General features: G+C 41.1%; 9 protein-coding genes across 10 annotated transcripts; 3 read left to right on the forward strand and 6 right to left on the reverse strand.

Moving 5' to 3' along the window:
• Positions 1-204: 204 nt before the first annotated feature.
• LOC136191513 (uncharacterized) lies at positions 205-1,724 on the forward strand. The gene is made up of 3 exons (XM_065979866.1): positions 205-975; positions 1,039-1,227; positions 1,283-1,724. Exons 1-3 carry the CDS (start codon positions 460-462, stop codon positions 1,616-1,618), a joined length of 1,041 nt encoding a protein of 346 aa, XP_065835938.1. The 5' UTR covers positions 205-459; the 3' UTR covers positions 1,619-1,724.
• LOC136191511 (eukaryotic translation initiation factor 3 subunit M-like) lies at positions 229-3,397 on the reverse strand. The gene is made up of 17 exons (XM_065979864.1): positions 3,255-3,397; positions 3,070-3,202; positions 2,891-3,017; positions 2,709-2,841; positions 2,562-2,657; positions 2,328-2,510; positions 2,194-2,275; positions 1,997-2,140; positions 1,888-1,948; positions 1,707-1,820; positions 1,593-1,644; positions 1,475-1,546; positions 1,365-1,405; positions 1,242-1,314; positions 1,036-1,165; positions 452-967; positions 229-407 (listed from the first exon to the last, which is right to left on the reverse strand). The coding sequence occupies exons 1-11, from the start codon at positions 3,297-3,299 to the stop codon at positions 1,629-1,631; spliced, it is 1,134 nt and encodes a 377-aa protein (XP_065835936.1). The 5' UTR covers positions 3,300-3,397; the 3' UTR covers positions 229-407; positions 452-967; positions 1,036-1,165; positions 1,242-1,314; positions 1,365-1,405; positions 1,475-1,546; positions 1,593-1,628.
• Positions 3,337-4,881, forward strand: LOC136191518 (lipoyl amidotransferase LIPT1, mitochondrial-like). The gene is made up of 10 exons (XM_065979870.1): positions 3,337-3,405; positions 3,456-3,519; positions 3,570-3,590; positions 3,640-3,729; positions 3,778-3,936; positions 3,994-4,101; positions 4,164-4,358; positions 4,415-4,480; positions 4,532-4,634; positions 4,682-4,881. The coding sequence occupies exons 1-10, from the start codon at positions 3,347-3,349 to the stop codon at positions 4,789-4,791; spliced, it is 975 nt and encodes a 324-aa protein (XP_065835942.1). The 5' UTR covers positions 3,337-3,346; the 3' UTR covers positions 4,792-4,881.
• On the reverse strand, positions 3,832-7,858 carry LOC136191502 (bifunctional heparan sulfate N-deacetylase/N-sulfotransferase-like). The gene is made up of 8 exons (XM_065979850.1): positions 6,333-7,858; positions 6,120-6,248; positions 5,883-6,065; positions 5,629-5,831; positions 5,399-5,567; positions 5,238-5,348; positions 5,079-5,188; positions 3,832-5,024 (listed from the first exon to the last, which is right to left on the reverse strand). Exons 1-8 carry the CDS (start codon positions 7,851-7,853, stop codon positions 4,808-4,810), a joined length of 2,643 nt encoding a protein of 880 aa, XP_065835922.1. The 5' UTR covers positions 7,854-7,858; the 3' UTR covers positions 3,832-4,807.
• Positions 7,859-7,919: 61 nt separating this feature from the next.
• LOC136191521 (nuclear transcription factor Y subunit alpha-like) lies at positions 7,920-8,864 on the reverse strand. The gene is made up of 2 exons (XM_065979874.1): positions 8,314-8,864; positions 7,920-8,248 (listed from the first exon to the last, which is right to left on the reverse strand). Exons 1-2 carry the CDS (start codon positions 8,821-8,823, stop codon positions 7,991-7,993), a joined length of 768 nt encoding a protein of 255 aa, XP_065835946.1. The 5' UTR covers positions 8,824-8,864; the 3' UTR covers positions 7,920-7,990.
• A 35-nt stretch (positions 8,865-8,899) lies between these two features.
• LOC136191503 (lipase maturation factor 2-like) lies at positions 8,900-12,083 on the reverse strand. The gene is made up of 18 exons (XM_065979851.1): positions 11,924-12,083; positions 11,792-11,842; positions 11,475-11,683; positions 11,309-11,409; positions 11,136-11,260; positions 11,062-11,087; positions 10,852-11,004; positions 10,666-10,795; positions 10,454-10,609; positions 10,299-10,404; positions 10,152-10,254; positions 9,980-10,101; positions 9,862-9,931; positions 9,758-9,812; positions 9,590-9,703; positions 9,423-9,525; positions 9,258-9,366; positions 8,900-9,201 (listed from the first exon to the last, which is right to left on the reverse strand). Exons 1-18 carry the CDS (start codon positions 12,012-12,014, stop codon positions 8,974-8,976), a joined length of 2,052 nt encoding a protein of 683 aa, XP_065835923.1. The 5' UTR covers positions 12,015-12,083; the 3' UTR covers positions 8,900-8,973.
• Positions 12,084-12,239: 156 nt separating this feature from the next.
• On the forward strand, positions 12,240-15,247 carry LOC136191505 (condensin-2 complex subunit H2-like). Its single transcript, XM_065979853.1, has 17 exons — positions 12,240-12,389; positions 12,439-12,540; positions 12,594-12,649; positions 12,696-12,771; positions 12,824-12,901; positions 12,954-13,021; positions 13,073-13,115; positions 13,171-13,359; positions 13,418-13,483; positions 13,534-13,750; positions 13,805-13,858; positions 13,905-13,984; positions 14,037-14,249; positions 14,317-14,397; positions 14,455-14,536; positions 14,859-14,950; positions 14,999-15,247. Exons 1-17 carry the CDS (start codon positions 12,291-12,293, stop codon positions 15,119-15,121), a joined length of 1,719 nt encoding a protein of 572 aa, XP_065835925.1. The 5' UTR covers positions 12,240-12,290; the 3' UTR covers positions 15,122-15,247.
• Positions 15,118-18,105, reverse strand: LOC136191504 (X-ray repair cross-complementing protein 6-like). The gene is made up of 20 exons (XM_065979852.1): positions 17,960-18,105; positions 17,803-17,907; positions 17,669-17,743; positions 17,505-17,607; positions 17,357-17,453; positions 17,224-17,302; positions 17,149-17,172; positions 17,015-17,098; positions 16,884-16,963; positions 16,751-16,834; positions 16,603-16,699; positions 16,439-16,553; positions 16,305-16,393; positions 16,116-16,244; positions 15,944-16,055; positions 15,811-15,894; positions 15,683-15,760; positions 15,517-15,629; positions 15,366-15,470; positions 15,118-15,306 (listed from the first exon to the last, which is right to left on the reverse strand). The coding sequence occupies exons 1-20, from the start codon at positions 18,059-18,061 to the stop codon at positions 15,193-15,195; spliced, it is 1,869 nt and encodes a 622-aa protein (XP_065835924.1). The 5' UTR covers positions 18,062-18,105; the 3' UTR covers positions 15,118-15,192.
• Positions 18,098-20,727, reverse strand: LOC136191507 (uncharacterized). Of its 2 annotated transcripts, none has more exons than XM_065979857.1 (13): positions 20,576-20,727; positions 20,282-20,499; positions 20,016-20,222; positions 19,789-19,957; positions 19,454-19,735; positions 19,299-19,402; positions 19,210-19,243; positions 19,107-19,154; positions 18,897-19,054; positions 18,744-18,839; positions 18,631-18,694; positions 18,484-18,579; positions 18,098-18,434 (listed from the first exon to the last, which is right to left on the reverse strand). In XM_065979857.1, exons 1-13 carry the CDS (start codon positions 20,586-20,588, stop codon positions 18,226-18,228), a joined length of 1,698 nt encoding a protein of 565 aa, XP_065835929.1. In that variant the 5' UTR covers positions 20,589-20,727; the 3' UTR covers positions 18,098-18,225. The 2 variants fall into 2 exon arrangements, with proteins under 2 accessions (XP_065835929.1, XP_065835928.1); XM_065979856.1 differs by having other exon boundaries at positions 18,894-19,054.
• Between the last annotated feature and the right edge of the window lie 40 nt (positions 20,728-20,767).

Genomic DNA, 20,767 nt, shown 5'->3' on the forward strand with positions numbered 1-20,767 from the left:
AATAAAGCGTAAGCTGGCGAAAAAGATGGCGCAGAATCGCCCCATCCCGCAGTGGGTTCGTATGCGAACGGGAAACCGAATACGGTACGTTCGACGAACGTTTTCTTGGTCGAGCGAATAGTCCTAGCGTCTGTCTCACTTACAGATACAACTCGAAACGACGACACTGGCGCAGAACGAAGCTCGGGCTATGAGACTACTGACGTCATCAACGCAGTGTTTTTTTTAGCAAGAACGCGAGATGTATTAATAAAACAGTGCATTTCCACGTAACTAAAGGTCCCAGTCCCTCACCCAGACGAGTCACCTGACCCTACATCGACATCCCGTAAGAGTTTTCTTGAATGCCTTTTCTTGGTTGGTGAAATCATTGCCTGGGCCACGTTTTGCGTCAGAAAGTAATCCACCTGAAACCATAGATATATGAGAGAAGAAATCGCTCTGCTCTTACTGTAAACAATGATTCACATCCGCCGCTTGATCGCTCCGGCGACGATAGTCTTTTTGGGACTTTTATTCCTTACCTATCATTTTATCACGCAATCGAACCCTCGCCTGACGACCCGCGTACAACGGCGGACTGGGAAAGGCGGAGATGGAAGGGAATTGACCACCACGGTGATTCCCCGGAATCCCTATAACATTTCGGAGCATGGCTTCGCGTTTTCGAGCGTTCGTCGAATGCTCTTCTTTATCGGATATCCGCGAAGTTGTTCGACGCTCTTGAGCAGTTTTCTCGACGCTCATCCGAACGTCGTCATTGCGAACGAGTACAATTTCTTCAACGTCTGGCCTGAGATGCCCGAAAAACCGGAAAAATACGAACGCGATTTCATATATTCGGAATTGCTCCGAAATTCCATGCTTTCCGTTTCGCCGAAGGGAATTCGACGAATCCGGGACAACGTAGGGGAAGGAGAGTTAGCCTATCGCGTACCGAATGAATGGAACGGAAAATACAATAAAACTATAGAGGTAAAAAACGAAACATACTTAATTAAAATTAATTAATTAATTAATTAATTAATTAATTACCAGATAATTGGTGACAAGCATGCGTCTGCTACGCACGCTCTCACCCAACGAAACGCCCATATTTGGGGGGTGAAGAGATTGCACCAAATTGTCAACGTTCCCATTCAATTTCTTCATATCATACGAAATCCTTATGACAATATTGCCACATTGGCAATACGCGCCGTGACGAATAGGAACTTTATTCTGGAAGTAAGGGCTCTTACGTTTTCTCGTTTTTTTTTATTACGTCACTTTGTTTTCTTAGAAAAAGATTCTCGATGACGAGGAGTCGATTTACTATAAAATCAATCAATATTTTAATTTAGTTTCGAAGGCGAATTTCCTACGAAAAAAGTACGACGTCATAGACATTCACAGCATTGATTTGCTTCGACATCCCAAAGAGACAATGAAGAAATTATGCGCAAAACTCGAAATCAAGTGCAGCGAAAAATACCTGAACAATTGCGCTAGTCTTCTCTTCAAAACGCCGTCCCAATCGCGAAAGAACGTGAAATGGACGCCAGCTCTAATTGAAAGAGTGAAAAAACTGAAAAAACGCTTTGACTTTTTACGTCAATATTCGTTCACCAGCGATTAAAATCAACTAATTAATATTCTGTGTGCCTGTGAAGATGCGTAGATATTAACATGATTTTATTGACATCACGTGCTTGGGATTTTTTCACATTGTTACAGAACGAATGTTGTCACAGACAATGGTCAGGTTTTCTTTCCACGTGACCAGACGCTCCTTCAGGGAATTCCATTGAGGCATATCGTACTTCCGGTGCATCATAGAACTAAATTAATTAATTAATTAACGCACGCACTTATTAGTCTATAAATAATTATTATTTGATTTCTTACGTCACTGAGACTTTTTGGTCAACTTGATTGATTTTTGCTTTGATTAATTTTGCTCGAATTGCTACAAGAGAGAAAATGATGATGAAAAGGGATTTTGCTACTTTTATACCGTCTATGACAAATTCTTCAATTTTCTCTCTTTCCAGATTGAGGTTTTGCGCGATGACGTCAAAACTGACTTCCGTCGAAACGGCGGCGAGAGAAATCAAAGTCAAAAGCCGAATCTTTCTCAAATTTCCATCATAATTCAACCCTAAAGAAAAGAGAACCAATTAAAAAAATCCACAAAAAAACGCGCAAACCAACCTTTCTCCGTCATAAAATCCTTATTCCGCGAATAGAAATCCAAATAATCGGCCATAGTCCCCTCAACAAAAATCCTCAACAACTAAGAAAAAATATACATAATAAATAAGATTAAGACGCACCGAGTCACTGACCTCATATATGAGAGATCCCTTGAGCGCGATGACAGGAGCCAAGGCTAGCAAATGATCCAATATCAACGCCTCTGGATCCTCTATAACATCAACAATGCATTGTTCAGCGTCCGAAGCCGCTGTCACTGCCTCATCCACTGAAGCATATGTCTTGAGTAAAGCCACTTGAGCTTCACTCGCTTCCCTATGTATGTACATACTAATTATTTAATTTTTTCGTATATATTTAACTTTCTGTTTTTTGAAGTGTCTCAATGCTTTGTGTAGCGCGCGATACGCCTCTCGCGCTTTCGCTTTGTCCACGTTTTCCGTCGCTAGACGCGCGGTCAGCTGAAAACAAAAAATCAATAATTAAATAAATTATCTAATTGAGGTGTAGACCTGTTTGAGATTCCATGGGACGAGGGGCGTGGCTCCGAGGCTAACGGAAGCAGAGAGAACGCTCATCCAAATGTCGAGACGAAGAGATTCAATTCCCGTCATCATATCCAATATGAAATAGACGTTGTATAGTCTACGTAATCAATCTATTAACGCGCGTTAAGGAAATCCATAGGGGTTACAATTTGAGTCGAAATTCCGTTAGATTTTCGCTAATTTGTTTTTGGAGTGAACGTATTAGCGTTTCGACGTCGTCCAGCGCGAAAGAAGGAACGAACGATAGAACGCTATTCAGAACGCATTCCGCTTCTAATCGAATTAATTAATTTATTTATTTATTTATTCTATGTTTCCTTTTTGCCTGTTTCCGACGCTTTTTCGAGATAGGCGCTAATTTTCTGCGCTATTTTGATGACGATTTGCGACGTTTTCGAATCTTCGTCGAGTCCCAAGTCGATTCCCAGCGATTCGACGTATTCTCGCAGTTCGCTCGCCTAAATGAGGACTCCGGTACAGTTCGGGGTGCTAGAGGAGTGCGCTGGGCACCTGTGCATGCTCGGATATGCCGATAAAAACGGGAACGGACGCCATGTGCTTCTACGCTATCCGGGAAAGACAGCGTTCCCGTACAACCTCCTATGATTTGCTTCAAGTCGCTTTCTCGAAGCCCTCACTACAATTTGGCGCTCGAAGAATGGTTTTTAAAAGTTAATATGAAACGAGGCTTAGAACGAACCTACTCTCTAGGTTGATAGCCAATTGGAATTTTGCAAAATGTAGCATTTTGTATCTTTACGAGAATTCGCCGGCTGTAATACGAAATCTAAAGATTTTTCTATTTCTAATAAAGCGTCTCTTTAGATTGTCATCGGAAGACATCAGGTTCGAGAATAAATGTATTATTAATTAATTAATTAAAACTTTCTATTAGAATCCTTGGCTCGAGTGCAACATTCCCGTATGCAGAAAAAATCACGTTGATATCGTAAGGAGGCAGAGTGGCGGAGGAACAGTTTATCACGTGGGCGCACATCACATTCACTCATTTTTTGAATTATTTTTGTCTCAGGACATAGGAAACGTCAATCTATCGTTTCTTACGTCAAAACACGAATACAAAAGATTAAAAAATTTGGAGTTTATTATTAGAGTGCTACGTAATCAATTAGGAATCAAAGACGTCACAATATCCCCAAGAGAAGACCTTATGTTATTTGATAGATTTAAGGTTTTTAATTAAAAAACGCCACTTTAGCTCATTGATTTCTAAAAGGGTTTTGGCTAGATATCCGGGTCAGCATCGCGAATAACCCGTATAGGCGCCTTTCATCACTGCACTTTGCTTCTCAACGTAAACTCGCACAAAATTAAAACGTATCTTAGTCCCAAAGATGTGAGAGACACGTGGACGTTTTTTAAATCAATATAATAACGTCTACATATGTATTATTGCAGATTGGTATTGTTACCAAGGCAACTCCTAGCACGCGTTCTCCAGTGGGAAATCTATCCCAGATTGCATCCGGGGTAGATTTTGAAAGAATTTCTGTTGCCATGGCATCAGAAATTGACTGTAAAGTCCCGGAGAACGTTGACCCAACAAAAGAAAATACGTACAAAGGAATAGGTCGCATAGCGGATAAACTCAAGGTAAAAGAAAAGGGGGGAAACGATAGATACGGACACGCCCCCAACGGTTGCTATAGAGTTGGGACTGGACGTTTGGAAAAACGCCGTTTTTTCTTATAAGGGGACTTAAGAACAAAGATTGCGTAAGACAAAGCCTATAGAAAAATCCCTAGAACAATTCTTTCTTTCTAAAGTCTCTAGAGCTCCAGTGTAGAGACGGAACCATAGAAACGGCAAAGATTACGAGTCCCGTATTAGATCCCCATGTACAAGAAACAGTCGAAGATTATTTACAAGGCAAAATAGAAAATAACTTTTTCTCATAATTAATTTAATTAATTCAGGGTGTCCTCTGCGAGAAATCGATTTGAAAATCGCTCTACAAATGGCAACGGAAACTATAGGCGTCGAAATTAATTCTATAAAACAGTTAATTTTGTCTGCGGGGTTTTAATTAATTAATTAATTAATTAATCATTTAAATTGAGCTTTTGAAGCCAGCGGGGAAGTTTTTGATTCGATTCTAATAAAATTTTCGCTAACCTTTTATTGTGAGACTGAAAATAGGATTGGAGAAATTCCAGCAGTGCGTCGTCTAGATTGGCATTATTCCATGACGTCATTGATTGACACGTGACTGCGGTTGAATTAGAAACGAGACAAAAACGTCTCGTATCTTTATTCAATCTATTAATTATTGATTTATAGGTGTCAACGCGTAATTAGGTGTACTACACGCACTTTAGAATTCTTTCGTAATCAAACTGCTCTTTGATTTCGAGAAATGTTTGAATTTCTGCCAAAGAATTGACGGGATTCGTTTCAAAGTTATCTTTATCCAAAATTAATATCTGGCATGATAAGAATAATATGTACGTTATAATTAAATAATGACCAAACCTGATCACGTGAATATTTCTGCATAAAAACGTGTATCAAATTCGCGTGCAATCCCATTCGAAGGCACTCGGGCATTTCGCTCATTTCAAATAGTCGATTCAGCAGAGAATTCTACGTACATCAAATCTAAAATATACGTATATAACCTAAACACTATTTACCTTGCAATGCTCGAGTACAAAACGTATGGGATCTTCAAAAAGAAAGACAATCTTCGCGTCGGGTAAAAGAGCGTGAACGCGAGCTAAAAAATCGACGTCCGCGCTTTCAATTTCAAATGAATCAATAATAAAATAATCCGTTTCCAAATTAGGAAACAGCGTCATATACCTGTACCCCCCAAAAAAAGATGAATAAAAACGCCCCCTCCAAGCGTTTTAATTCGTCGTACCAGTCGAGACCGGACATGTAATGTCTCGTGAAAAATTGAGTCGATTTCCGGGTTTTTGATAAAACACGTGGATGAAAAGTTAGCCAATTGTGAAGAAGAGGAACGCCGACATTTGGGGGACCGACTACTAAAACGTTTGGCAAACTGTTGCAAGGCTTATCGGAGTTCCAAATTTCCTTGTGTAACGGATTCAAGCAAGGTGGCTACGTACGTATGCTTAAACCTATTGATTATTAATCAATATTTATTTTTACCTGCCAAATGGGAGTTTCATCTTCCGGGTAATCGCTAAAATATATTTCGGCTAATACGGCTGGAGGACGAAATTCTAATTGAATATTTGTTCGATGATGAACGAATCTGATTAGAGTTTTCCACATGAAATTTGCCAGTCGATCGCTACCATAATTAGACATATGCGTCATAAAAATGCTAATCTAATACACACGTAAAATTCTGAATTTACTAATTAATTAATTTCTTTGACGCACCTTATTATTCAATAGAGTTTGAAAAACGACGCCCCCTTGAACGCTCTCCTCTAATGCGTCAAGTCCTCCCTGATATTCCTCAAAAGTATTCACACTCGTATAAACACCGCAGATTTGCCGAGGCAAAACCTATAAATAAATAATAGAAAGGATACACGTATGAATATTATTAATCAATGTCCTTTCTAGAAGAGGAGTCGTCTCGAGACTTACTTGTATTCCTTTATACTTGAACCCTCGTATCTTATATGCTGGCTTGTTATTGGGATGGAGATACGATGACGTCACGCTTACATTATAGACTCGTTTCCACGCTTTGTACAAGGGCTCGTGGACCGGATAAACCCCGGAATGATGCGGAGCAACCGAATAGTGAGGAACCAAAGGAAGACCACGTGACAACCCAAAATCTTTATTAGATTCCATCGCCATGACGAGATCATTAATACGGGAATATTTGTGCGGTTGCTCGTGTCGCGGCATGTGTCCGAACCAGAGGAATTCCGAAGCGTTGCTAAGCAACGCGTCATCACCGGCGTTCTCAATCGGAGAACCGACGCGAAAAAATTTGGAGGAGAAACCTAAATAGAAACGAAACCCGGATATGTGCTGTCGTATCCACGATTGCGTTTGAATGAGAGCTCCGACGTCGTTGGGAGTTAATCGTATGCCCGTTTTGCCCGTGAATATATCATCTATGTCGATTTGAATGTACCGCGTCGATGATACGGGAATCGAGGCGGACGAAGCAAAGTGAAGGGCGTCGAGAAAAAGAACGTGGAAAAGCCAAAAATCTGCGTCACTGAAACCGAAGAAAATTTGACGAATTTTTCCAATTCCCAAAAGGGCTAAGCTGCTCTTCATTGGCTTCTTTTGACGTTTCATTGTAGATAACCCGTATAATACGGGACTGTAGTCTCGATTTCGCGTCATCAGTTTGACCCATTGCTTCGATTTGACGTCACTTGTATAGGGAATGTCTTTGCTAGCGCGCGTTAGACGCAAATGAGATGACGCTTTTGCGCTGACGCTCACATTTCGAATTGTTACTATGGGAACGAGAGCAATTTGAAATTCTTCGAGACGAATAATGGAATCGGTAGGCGTGGCGAAAAACACGTGACCAACTTGATATTGACGCGAAAATTCGAGAAGAAATTCTTTATCCAATGGCTCAAGTTTTAGATAAGTCGTCACGTGATCAAAAAAGAGTAGAGCAAATCGACTCGTAAGGGTTCGGCGAGTCGAATCGTAGCGCGTTAAGACAAGTCGCGATGGACTTGAAAGATTGTGGAGAATAAATAATATTCGATTTCTATTCAGTTGCTCTTTTATGGCTTCGCCGTTTTTCGTTTGGCTGTGCGGAACGATGACCAGAACGCGAGGATCGCGTAGAGGATTCGTCGGCGAACCGGCGTGGGACGTGAAACGGTGTGACGTCAGAGTCGGAGGAGGGGCGTGGTACTCATTCTCCTCCTCTTCTTCCTCTTCTTCTTCGTCCTCCGTTTCGCTTTCGTACGTACCAAGTCTTACGTAGAGAGCGTCTTCGGAAAGGCTCGGCGTGTTGGCGCCGTTCTTATATAAGTTGTTCGTCGTTTTGATCGCGTGTTTCGACGCGTTTTCCTCGAGAGGAGCCTCGGCAAAGAATTGAAACACAATCAACGTCGTTACAACGAAAAGACTCAGTAGGCAGCCAATTCGCAGAATTGTCGATAGTCTTCGAGGCAAAAACATCGCGAAAAAGCAAAAACCCGGATACGAGGCGTGGACCCCCGGATAAAAATTCAATACTGCACTGGGGACGGGGACTACATATTCTATTATACATGTGTATATACTGTACCTCTCTAAGTTACAAAAAAACTATTTATTTATTTATTGTCATTTTCATTCTGCTGCACAAGCAGATGAACGTTTCCATCTTTCTTGAATGATTCTTTCTCTTTTTCTTCCCCACCTTGCGGTTGCATAGCAACGCCGCCATTTTGAGCTGCTGCTGCTGCCGCCGCCGCCGCTGCCGCCGCAGCCGCCGCTTGTCTCTCCATGAGAAGTTCCTGCGATCGAAATCGACCGCCTTCCCCACGAACGCGTTTACACGCGTGCTGATGCCGAGATTCGTGCATGTATTTCTATCAATAATAATAAATACACTATTAATTATTATCGACTACAGTATTAGGAATTATCAACGCACTTTTCTATTCTTAGGCAATTTTCCCTCCGCTTCCAATTTAGCGCGCGCTTGCCTCCTCTTCAAAATTCGATTATACTGCTTTGCGTTGACGTAAAGAGGTTCCTCTTCGTAAATTTCCGTTGATATGGGAACGCGCGGCATGGCGTTCATCATGACCATGCCGCCAGGAAGCGTCAATCCGCCCGCCGACGCCGGTTGAGTGATGGCGGGCGCCGATTGGACGAAGCCCTGTGTGACGTGTACTCCGCCCGTCGTCGCGGCAACGGGAGCCTGCGCATTGCCCGTTACGTAGATTTCGTTCGGTTGGTAGTAGATGACGTCCTGCGCCTGTGCGGCGAGGTGCGTCGGCGCGTTCGGAGCCGACGCGTCGTCCGGATCGAGGCTCGGCATCGATTCCGGATCGTCGTGGGCTCCCGGTCGGGGTCCCGCTACTTGAACGGAGAGTGGAGTCGATAGTTTCATTTCTTCCGACGCGGAAATTGGCGTCGCTGTCGCTTGGTAGTGCTCCATCGGCGAGACAAAGCGTTTCGAACCACCTTTCGATAAAATTGCGCGCGTTAGATACATGACGTCACGACATACGTAATCGGGTAGTACTGTGATATAATTGTAAAACACACACATAATGTTCAAACACGTGACTCGGAATAATTCATTTCCCTATCTTCTCTTTTTCTCTGTCTTCTTATTGCCGTCATTCGACTCCTTCTTCATCTTTCTCTCCCTTCTCACGGATTCGCCAATTTTTCGCGTTGATATCAACAGCACGGCCGTGGTAAAAACGGACATGAGCAAAGGCATGGGCGGAGCCTCTCCCAAGTAGGACCGAATAGCACGTACAGTCACACTTACAAAATCGCGTTCCAAAGGAGCATCATCATCAGGAATCTATAAAAAATAAACACGTGACGCATTTAACGAAATATATAAAGTTAATTAATTACTCTGTAGTGCATGCCAATTGAGTTTAGGAGATATTCCCGTACGATAGATACGTTCTTAGCTATGGGTGACATGTACAAGTCCTTGTCTTCTTCTCTTCTCCACCAATTTCTAATGAGATTAATAACGTCATGATGATGATGATGACGTCACATATGCAATCTTACTCCGTCTCTTCATTCCAACCGGTGAAATGATAACGATAGAATTTAGCGCGGATAAATATCGGCGGTTTGTCGGGAAAAGGATTTTTTTCAAGGAGAGACAAAACTTAGAAAAGAAGAAATAGCGTTTGGAACTGTATCTATGCGCTGGGTTGCTACATATAGGATACCGGATTTTCTATTGTGAAGCAATCGCCACAAAAGATTAACAAACCACGGATTATTCTTATATTCGCCGAGAGCTGCAAACCACATCTGCCAATCAAGACGAGGCTGATGAGGCGCTAAAACAAAAAAAAACACAATCAAATCCCAAATAAAAATCTAAAAATTCATACCAACAATGGGCGGAGTTTCTGAAGGATCTCCAGGCTTGTACAAAAACTCATAAGCCTATTAATTAATTAATTAATTATTATATTAATGTTGTTAGCGCGCTTGCCTTCCATCCTGAGTCCACTTCATTGCTTCCTTCTATGACAATTTCAGGTCGTCCTTCAACGCCAGTCATTCTAAAGAAAAAAAACATAGAAAATCAATACTTATTAATTTATATTTACCTTCTGAATAATCCGTATGAATTGACCAATGACAAGTGGTAGCCCTGCATGTTGTCATGGAGACGGTGAAAGACCGGCCAGACGATGTCTTTCGTGGAATAATCCAAAACAGAAAACGGAATCTAAAAAATCAATTAAGATTGATTAATTAATTAATTAATTAATTATATACCAGGCTCATTCCAAACATTGTCACGGCAACGCCAGACCAAAACACAGTCAAAACAAAACTGAAAATTCTTCCAAAAACGTTTTCATCAGAACGCACAAGAGATCTAAAAAATCCAATTAAATTCCAATAAAATAAGAAATTATTTACCTGTAGATGGCCTTGAGAATTTCAATCCCCAATGAAACCAATCCAATATAGACAGTATAGGGCATGACGTCATGTAAAGCAGCAGTAAATCCCTTCAACGAAAACCCTTCAGGAAAAAAATCTTAAACGAGTCACGTGATTATGACTATTGTTACCAATTGAACTGACAATGGTTTTGCTATCAAAATCAATGTAGATATTAAAGTAGCGAACTGTGTATCCGAGCATGATAATGAGTACAATGATGGTGACAAGACGCGACGCGATTTTGCATAATTTCTTGGAAAATAGCCTCTCAAACACCGAATCTTCTAAAAAACAAATATCATAATTATTTATTTTAATTAATTAATTAATTGAGACCTACTTTCTTCGTGTTTCCAACCAAACGCTTTGCTTATGTAGCGATCGTCGAGAAGCGAAAAGCAAAGAGCAATTGTGTTCAAATTGAAAAAATTGTAATTTCCCGTCAGAATGATACACAGTTGAAAGAAGACCTTCACAATAAATGAAAATATAAAATAAATCAATAAGAAGCTACCACGTGACCTACTTGAAGATAAAAGGCAATGAGACGAAGCGGACGTACGGGAACAAAGAAGAGAAAGGGAACGGCAATTTCAATAAAATACGTTCCAACAACGGAGAGCTTTTGAAACCATCCGGGAAGTTGATGAGCATACCAAGCCAAGGGAGTTGGAATACACTAATCATTATTGAATTATTTATAATTTGATACTAAGATTCATCATAATAAAATTACCTGAGTCTCGTAATGATAATCCAAAGCTAGATTAATTTAATTAATTAATTTGATTAATTGTATCCGGGACTTGCCTGTTAGACTCCACCACGTGGGACATTGGCTCGTTAATTTAACGATCCCGGATGCAAACATGAGACGGAAGAGAAGCCATTTGACTAGCCACATCATAACCCCGTCATGATGCTGAGAAGAAGGCCTAAATTGAATTAATTAATTAATTAATTATGTCTAAATTTAATTATACTTTTGCCAGAATTTTAGCGAGAATGGAGCAACTAGAATGGCAAGAAATCCCGTTTCAAGTAGCAAAATGTCCCATTGAAACCACATAAAAGTTTGTCCAAACTAAACACAAATTAATTAAATTAACCCGTCTATTGTATTGATTTCTTCTCTCTTATAATACATACATAATAAATGGAATAGTAGAACCACCAGAGACAGAGATAGACAAGCGATGATCGCATCGTTTCAAAGAGCAGCGTTCCAAAGGCGAGTGCAGCGCCAAGTAAACACAGAAGATCGAGTCCAGACTCCGCGCTCATGCCCATGTATCCTCGAATGAGAAAGAGAAGCGAGGGTTTCTGAAGAAATCGATCCCACGCCGAGAAACGAGAGTCTGAAGATAAGGACATAAATAATGATAGGGTTAAGGTGTGGGAGGGGCTTGGAATGTGCACTTTGTTGGATTCCGCTAGAGCGTTTGCTCGAAGATCGTTTTTCTTACCGAATGGCATCAGTCTGAAAACAGGAAGTAGTCCGTCGGTGCCGTAGAGACCTGTTAGAACGATCTGGTTAGTAGAGAAGCGCGACCCGGGCTTGGCTTCCGGTTTGGATTTGGAGTGGGAGGCCGATTTACCGGGAATTTGGACGTATAGGGATAGGAAAGCGAAGAGATAGATGGCTCCGAGTGACCAGAGGAAGATTTGGCGAACGTACGCCTGTTCCATGGCGTTGACAGGCAAAAGAAAGCAACAAATGCCACGTGGAATAGAAGAGTCGCACCCCGGATAAGGCGGCACGTCTCCCGGCTGTGATAAGGCTGAAACATTCCACAATTTACGCTTTCCTAATGGGAAACTTCGACGACTAGTCTTTTCATACATAAAAGATTCTATTTTGACTATCTATTTTACTGCGCTGTCCTTCGTTCGTTCATTTGAGGCTCTACGCACCTTCGCGCACATTCGCGCTAGACTGCGCGGCGTTTTGGCGGGATCGCCACAATGGAATCCCGTTTCGCTCATCTCCTCAAGCCCATACGCGACCTCGCGCGCAACTGGGACATCGACATTGCGTCCGAACTCGAAGACTACCTCGCCGAGGTCCCAAACAGCCAAAACTCCCCGTGTCTAGCACAAAATACTCTTTCAGCTCGAAAATATCGTTTTCACGGTCGATGGCGGCACGACGACAATGAATTTCATCGAAGCAGCACTTCTAATACAAGGATCGACGTCCATCTACAGTCGAAAGGTGGAAAAAAGCGACGCGATTATGCGAAGACCTTAGCGCGCGTTCTTCTCCAGGTAGAACACCTCTATACACTCGTTTATCAAGCGCTCGACCTTCTATCGACAAAAAAGTAAAATTTTAATATTGTTTGATATCAACTAATAGTGGAATCTAAGACGTAAAGAGGCGCAATTGCCTTCCGTAGACGAAGAGGGAAGAGATGGCGATATTTCAGTCGCTCAAAAAGACGAGGCAAATTCAATTTAATAAATAAATAAATAAATAAATACATTTTATAATTTAGTTTTTGAGTTTGGACGACATTTGCGAGGGAAAACATTTAATTAGGAGAAAAAGTCAGTCGGATTCGAGAGAAGCAAAAGTGAGAATATTTCCCCAAATTAATTAATTATTTAATTAATTCCAAATGTTAGGAAATTGGTATGAGAGATGAAACAGTGTGGTTTGGCAGAACAATTCACAACAAAGAAACGTCCCTTGTGTAAATATAAAAATAAATAGTTAAAAATAATTAATACTATTGTAAATATAGTGATAAAGACGGAGAGCCAATAGGATACAGAGCTGACTACAAAGTAGACACCTAATTAATATAAATATAGCCTGCCCCTAAATTTAATTGAATTTTAGATGATGTCAGCACTAATTGGTGACGATGGTGCTGTCGTCATGGAGACGACTCACTTACATAAAACCATTTCGAATCCTAATCAACCCATAATTAACGAAAATCCAATTGAAATTCGTCAAAATGAGAAAGAGGAAGAGTGGGGAGGAGGAGGAGGAGACATTCCTGACATTCCATATGAAAGCGGACAAGTCAAAACTCTAGAATAAGAAAAAAACAAATAATTAAATAAGTTATTTAATAATTTAGATGTCTCCTCCGTCATCTCCCGTTCAAAAAGACCCAAATCCTTCATCAGATGACGACGATTTACCGGTAGTGGTGATACAAAATTAAAAACTCAAAAGTTCTTATATTAGATTTAGAAACTACCCCGATGCACAGCGTGGGATCCTCTCAATCCTGACGTCATTCCAGAAGGAAAATATCTCAAACCCTTCAAAAAAGGCCGTCCTTTCTCCGCGCGAATTTCAACCGGCGACGATGACGTCAAACCCCAGCGAAAACGGAAGCGAAATAAAAAACAAAAAGTCCATCCCAGGCAAGAGGAGACGTCATTTTTCAAATTTATGATGCAACCAGGTAAATCATGAACACTCCACTTACGAACAAAAGACCAATAGAAATTGACGTCAGACCCGACTAAAAAGCAAAAAGAAACGAAAATATTCAAAGCAGTACTCTTCCCAGGTCCAAAAAAAAAAGATTATATATATATAATTATATATACCCATAGAATCGACGATAATGGAAAAAGCGTATCGCGTGGAAGAACGATTTCGAGAAGTGCAGCTGCAAGAAGAGAAAAGAATATTGGTTAGTTAATTACTTAAAAAGAAAAATCAATTTTATGTATAAAATTCCATAGAAATGTCTTCGCGAGGACAGCGAAAGATTTTTCGAAAATTTAGAGGAGGAGGATGAAGAAGAAGAAGGAGGAGGAGGAAATGATAATGGGGGTGGTGGAGGGGAAGATTTTTTTGAAAATCAAAATGAGGAAATTGAAATGGGAGCCGTAGAAATGGATTGTGACGCGGCCCAGACGTACGAAGATCTCGTCCAAGAACATCTCGTCAATAAGGTGGGGTCAAAAATAAATAAATAAATAAATAAATAAATAAATAAAGATTCTACTATGGATATTTCAGGATCTTCTAAAGAGAATTCCTCGAACGGATATCGATCTTCAAAAGTGGGGCAAAAAGCTTCAAAATCATCTCGCCTTAGAAGTGAAGAAAAAAAACCGACCCTCACACAGAGAAAACCCTCTATATGTTTCTCTATAGGAGAGCAGACCTCCCTTCAACATGCAGACATGTTGCAAAGAGGTACTAGAACGCCTGGAGGATCTCTCCGTCAAAGAAACGGGTATATCTACGCATAGAGTAGATTTAGAGCCCCCTTTCGTATAGTGTCCCCCCTCTCATCTAACCCCACGTCTATAAAGGCGAGTAATAGGGTAATAGAGCCCTCGTTTCACTCAAAGCGACGCAACGTTCTCTCGATTGGTCACTTGCCTTTGTGACGTCATTGCTCTCCTAGTTACGTGGCGCTGCGTTGCTATGTGAACCAAAGTCCCGCATTAAAAAGAGCCCTATCTCCTCCTGGTCTTTTACTTAGAGAGCCCCGGGGCGCTATTCGCGCGATTACGGTATATATATATATATATATATCTAATTGATTAATCAAGGGCGGACTGATTCTCCCGTTTCGTTTCTGAATCTGACGTCAGGAGAGGAATCTTTCCAAGTGTGTCGCATGTTTGTTGCGAGTCTCCACTTGGTACAAGAAACCAATAATAATAATAAATAAATCAATATTGACGTATAGGTTAATACGGGTAACGTGGACGCAGTCCAAGAGTATCCCCAACCTCCAGATCTGATACTTCGAAGCAGAGACTTGGCTGAAGACAAGATGGAAGCCTATCTAGCTCCTTCACAATTACCTTAGTTTGAACATTACATGACATTGGGTTACACTTGAGTTTGCACGTGCTTTGAGTTTTTCAATTGTGTGTGACGTCAAATTCCGAGATGTTCTTTTGCCATGTCTATAAGATCGCTTTTCTTTCCGGAACTCTTCTTTCCGATTGCCTTGAGATATTCCTTCAACGTTGCTACAGTCAATTTCGACATCTAAATTCCAAAATCATTAGACTAATAATAATTAATTAATTAATTAATTAATTTCTCACTGTGCCGTTCTGAGCATGCTCACGCACTGTAGCAATGATGACGTCAGCGTCGGCTTGTGACAATGTCGCTCTCTTGGCAGCGGCCCCGCCCCCAGAAGGACCAGCCTTAGAAAAAACCTAATTAAATATTTAATTGTTATTGATTTTGTACCCGTTTGCGACTTGCTCCAGCTGTTATTGCGTCATAGCCATTTGGATAGACTGCGTCAGCGAATTCCTTCATAATTCGACCAGCTCTTTTTTCCATTAGATCAACATCCGGTTCTGTGTTTTCACAGATGAGCCCCGGATTCCCATATAAAATTGTCTGTGTTTACCTGTTAGATCTACTATTTCATCTGGAGCGTCTCTGTCCAGAGCTAGGGCTTCTAAATTGCTATAGTGTTGCTGAAGTGCTACAAATACCAGTATGTATGTGACGTTTCCTCAATTAAATTTTTTGTACCAGGATTTTCGAAAGATTCGCTGCTGAACTTGAATTTCAATTTTTTCACGACTTCCAGCGCTTTGTCAATTTGTTCCTCATTAGCTAAGTGCAACAATTATTACGAATTCTGCTTATTATATTAATTAAAAACCTTTCTCCATTTCCGGATAAACCAATTTTCTCAATTCGTCAGCAAATGGCAAATAGACCAAATGAAAGCCCGGAGGAGAAATCTGGACTCTACGATCATCCACTTGTTCAGCCTATAGAAGAAATAAAACACGTGACCCTAATCTTTTATGAGGAAAGAGGAAAGAGTGGACCTCAGGAATGAGAGCCACAAAACGAGGCAAAGAAACAGTGCGCGGCGTAAAAAGACAAATTGCGACGACGTCACGTGACAGAGCACGTTTCAGAAGAGTAGCAAACAACTTGCCACTACCCTTGATCACCTAATAATGAAAATTAATTAACAAAACTATTTATTTTTGATTGATTAATTAAAGAAATACAGTTTCATCCGGGTATATGAAATTGGATGGCTTCACCTGATAGAAGCGTTTCACAAACGATTTCGGCTTGAAGCCGAGAAGCTTGAGTCCTGAAAAAACTAATTAAAAAGTATTGATTTATTGATTTTTGAGACCTGGTTCCACGAGCTGCTTCATCGAATCCACTTCATGTTTCTCAAATATTATTTTATCTCCGCCGTATTCGTACGAACGTTTGATATCAGTGGGCATCAACATAGTTCCCGTATCCTATAAAAACAAATAAGATTAATTAATTAATTAAGTGTATCTCTCTCACTTCGCATATGTTCTTTGTTCTCGGCTTCACTTCCTCGTTGCTACGGGCATCCAATTTCACAGCCACGCCCTTTTTTGTTGATCTTGCCAAAGCGTACCTGAAAAATCAATAAAAGTTAAGAAGAAAATCAATAATTTACTTCTATTACACTCTTATTCCTAATTCTAATCCGGGGCCTAGGATAAAGGGAATGTTCATCAGAGATCTCTTCTTATGATCCTTGGATCTCACTCTAGATATAAAAATTAATTATTGTAATTATTAATATTGTTTTTTTCAACCTGGTTAAAAGCTCTTCGAATTTGTCGCTGGGATCTGGAAGCGTTCCCGTATCTTCGTCTTCTGCTACCATGACGATATCCTTATTGAATCAATAATTATCATTATTTTAAATTTTTTTGAATTTTTTGACTTGATAAAATGTTTTCGAGTCGAACGTTCCCTGGGGCGGATTCAAATGCAATAATTCAATTTCAACGCCATTTTCAAAAAGATCCTAATTAAAATTAATTTCAAAATATTTATAAATTATTAATTAATTAAAACCTTGGCTTTGGCCTTAGCCTGTCTCTAAAATTAAACCAAAAGTAATGAAAAAGTTTAAAAAATTCAATATTTTACCACAAGTGCCAAATTTCCGGCGTGAGGATTATCATTATCAGTGAAAATCATAACGCGTTTGTGACCAATTTTTTGCGAACTAAAAAACGCATTTAATACATAAATCAATAATTATATAATCTCCCGTGATTACCTATTGGCAAACATTGTACCACATGTCCATAGAACATCATACAAGCTAAAGACGCTACTATGACCAAACTTCGCTTTAAACTTTTCGTGGCAATCTCCTAAAATCAATAAGTATTTACCTAATTAATTATATTAATTATATTAATTGCCTTCTGACAGTTCTTCCAGCTCGAGAATTCGTTTAGCATCCGGGGAATCCAAATCGTGTAGAACGAAGACGTTTTTGAAATCGCTCGAATTTTTTTTCTTTGCCTATTATTATTATTATTATTACGTCCAATGAGATAGAAGAGACACGCCCCCGCCCGCATACCGTTCCATAGAAAACGATGCCCACCAAATCGCGATCGCTGCTAATAATCTTATTGCTCAAAACGTTTTTAGCGCACTACGAAGTAGAAACACTAGTGGGCGTGGTCGGTTTTTGCAAAAAATCTTTTTTTCTACTCGCAAGGATAACGAATACGGACATTCGCCCGCTTCGCGCTCCACGAACATTGATTCTGAGCAGTCGACGACGAATATTAGACTGTCTTTCGAGCTCGTGCGCGTCTAGAATTCGTTTTCGTCACGTGATACGTTTTTTCGCGCTTGTTTCGCTCGCCTCCGCGTCGGTCGACTCTTCGTCGGCGTCGTCGTCGCCGTATTCTCCGCCAGTGCGATAGGACGCGCCCCAAGTCCACGACGATGACGAGAACGTCTCCATACGCGCTTCGAACTAGCCGAGTCCCGGATTTAGCTATAGAGTCTAGCCCGGATCTTTGACTTCGTACGGTACTAACGCACACAATTAAAAATGCAAAAAATCACATTTACTGTGTAAACGACACGTAACTGAAAGCAGTTAATTGGGGCTCTTCGCGAGTCAGTCTACTTGAGACTCTGTGTACGTTGAAGTTTGGCAGGAGCAATCATTTTCAATTTTCTCTCTTGAAAAGGTTCTGCAGGTGGCAATATGGCAGTTTTGATTTTATTCTGCCTTTTGTTAGTTTCAAATTGTTTTCCAGCTGCGTCTTCCCCAACTCCAGAGTCACTGCTCGTACTAATTAGGCTGCTATTTGAGATTTTTCTGACAAAATCTAGACAAAAAATTCATAAGCGTACAAGACACGTGAACGTTATCTAAACCTGATAAGGAGGGTTTTCGTTCTTCAGTGAACGATGCATTTGACGACGACAAAGACGCCGTCTCTCTAGATCGTTCCGTAGCAGTGGAACGAGCATCTATACGTACACAATATAAAGTTGCAAAGACTAAGAAAGATATTCACCCACCATCAGTACTTCGTTGGTCAGGCAAAGGTCTTTGCTTCTTTTTTCCTTTTAGTCGGCTTTTTGCCTATAATAGTGTATTGGAAAAGAGATCGAGTTGTCTACGATTTCATTACCTTTTTCTCAGAAAAATTCTCGTCAGAATCATCTGAAAACGTCGACTCCTTCTGCAGTCTCTCGAAATGCTTCATAGCATGATGCGCACGTTTTCCCTAAACAAAGTTTCAACATGAAACGTCTACAGTAGAGCATCACTTGAGTTCTACTACTTTTGGTTTTGATCGACTGGCTAAAGCGACGTCTTGATAAACATAATCTCTCGCCCTTTCAATTCCCTTTTCTTTAGTTATCTCTCCATTGGAGACACTGCGGAGTATTTCTTCAGCAGTTCTTGACGTCATGCCAAGTTTTGACGGTAAGTAGAGTCCTGATAAAACATTTAGAAACCAAAACCTAACTGACTGTAAATAACTGTATACCCTTTGATTGCTGAAGAGTTTTCACAGCAGCAACCGCAAGTTCAGGCTCTATGAGAACGAGCAATAAAGCTCTACTATAGTCAAAATGAAGCAAATCGTTTACCGTCATAGACATTTGGGCATTCACTTTTCTCAACCTTGATAAATAATGAATCATTTCACTGGATTAGACGTATGCGCGTCTTAGTTTACTTGAACGGATTCAGGAAACAACTTCACCAACGCTTCAAGAGTCATATGCTCAAAGTCTGGTCTGATATCCGACTTGTGGCAATAGCACAAGGCGGCAGCAATCCCTGCAAAAAAACGTCGTTATTCGAGCCTCTAACACACGACAAATTCTCTGCCTTTTAAAAAGTTTTGATCACGAAAGTCGCACTGGATTTTCTGCGTGTCTTGCTGGCCTCCTTGACTCTGCTGACCCACTAAACTGACGCCATTGACGCTTAAAAACTTCCAGCAGCCTTGCAGTGACAGATAAACCATTTCTTGCTGATTTTCAGTATTGACGATTTGGAAACGAGAAACATCGGGTTGCTTATAGTAAAATTCCACTTCTCCAACTCCAATAGTTGTGCCTCTGCTGGAGAGTGTCGCCTTAGCTTTTCCTTCCTTGTCTCTCGGCCATCCTACATTTATTATTTACTAAGGTACTATATGCGGTAGCATTTTTATTACGTACTTGGAGAATTTGCCACGGCTGTTAATTGATTAAATCCTCTCTTGGCTTTTTCATTGAAAAGACAGCAGGGAGAGCCGTTATCTGCTTGGCTAACGGACTCAAACGTCAGTGTTCCATTCAAGGGCATGGACTTTCCATCTGGAATCAATACCTCCACAGGAACAACAGTCTATTTATAAAAATTCACGAGCTATAAAACGGTGAACGAGTGGTGATGTGAACTGTACCTCAACTGGAATTCTGGCAGGCTTGATTAAAATTCTGGCTGTATGTTCTGTATCGGACTCAGACTGAAAACCAGACGTAACTTCTGCTGCTGACGACGAGTCCGTCGAGGCGCCTGTTTGAACTCGGCGACGGGAATAAGGAGGAGACGGAGGAGAAGGAGGAGGAGGCCGCGGAAGAGCTCGAGAAACAGACTCTTCAGAGCGCTCCTTCAGTTAAATTACGGGGGGTTACAATTGAATGCAAATCGTATTATAATGACTGGTACTTGGGTTGAGGGTGGCGTAGACGAGCTGCCACCACCACGGCCTAAGGCCGCGTTTGTGTAACAAAAAGTCCTCGGTACGAAGCCGGCGGCGGCGCGCACTTGATTGGCAGAGCCATTGGGAGTTTGCGTTGGGACCGAAGTTTTCGGCGGAGGACGGGGAAGAACGCGCGGCGGCTGTCCCTGTGCGGCGGACGCCCTTTCCCGCAGACGTTCGTGAACTGAAAAAAAATGAGCGAATATGCGGTGTATCAAACCACTGGCTATATAGTGAACCAATAGGCGCTCGTTTCTTACCATTTTGACTCATGATGAAAAATTTAGCGAGGAGAATCTACAGGCGTCCGTTCGCTATTCGAGTCGAGCGTGAAGTGTCCGTTCTTTATCACATGCAATCGGTTTGCACTCTGCGCAACGGATTCAAGCGGAGCCACAACAAGGAAACAGAAAGCAAGATAGAAAGCGGCGTGCCTACGTCACCGTATACTG

The sequence above is a fragment of the Oscarella lobularis genome, chromosome 9 (genome assembly GCF_947507565.1).
Source record: "Oscarella lobularis chromosome 9, ooOscLobu1.1, whole genome shotgun sequence".
NCBI lineage: Eukaryota > Metazoa > Porifera > Homoscleromorpha > Homosclerophorida > Oscarellidae > Oscarella > Oscarella lobularis.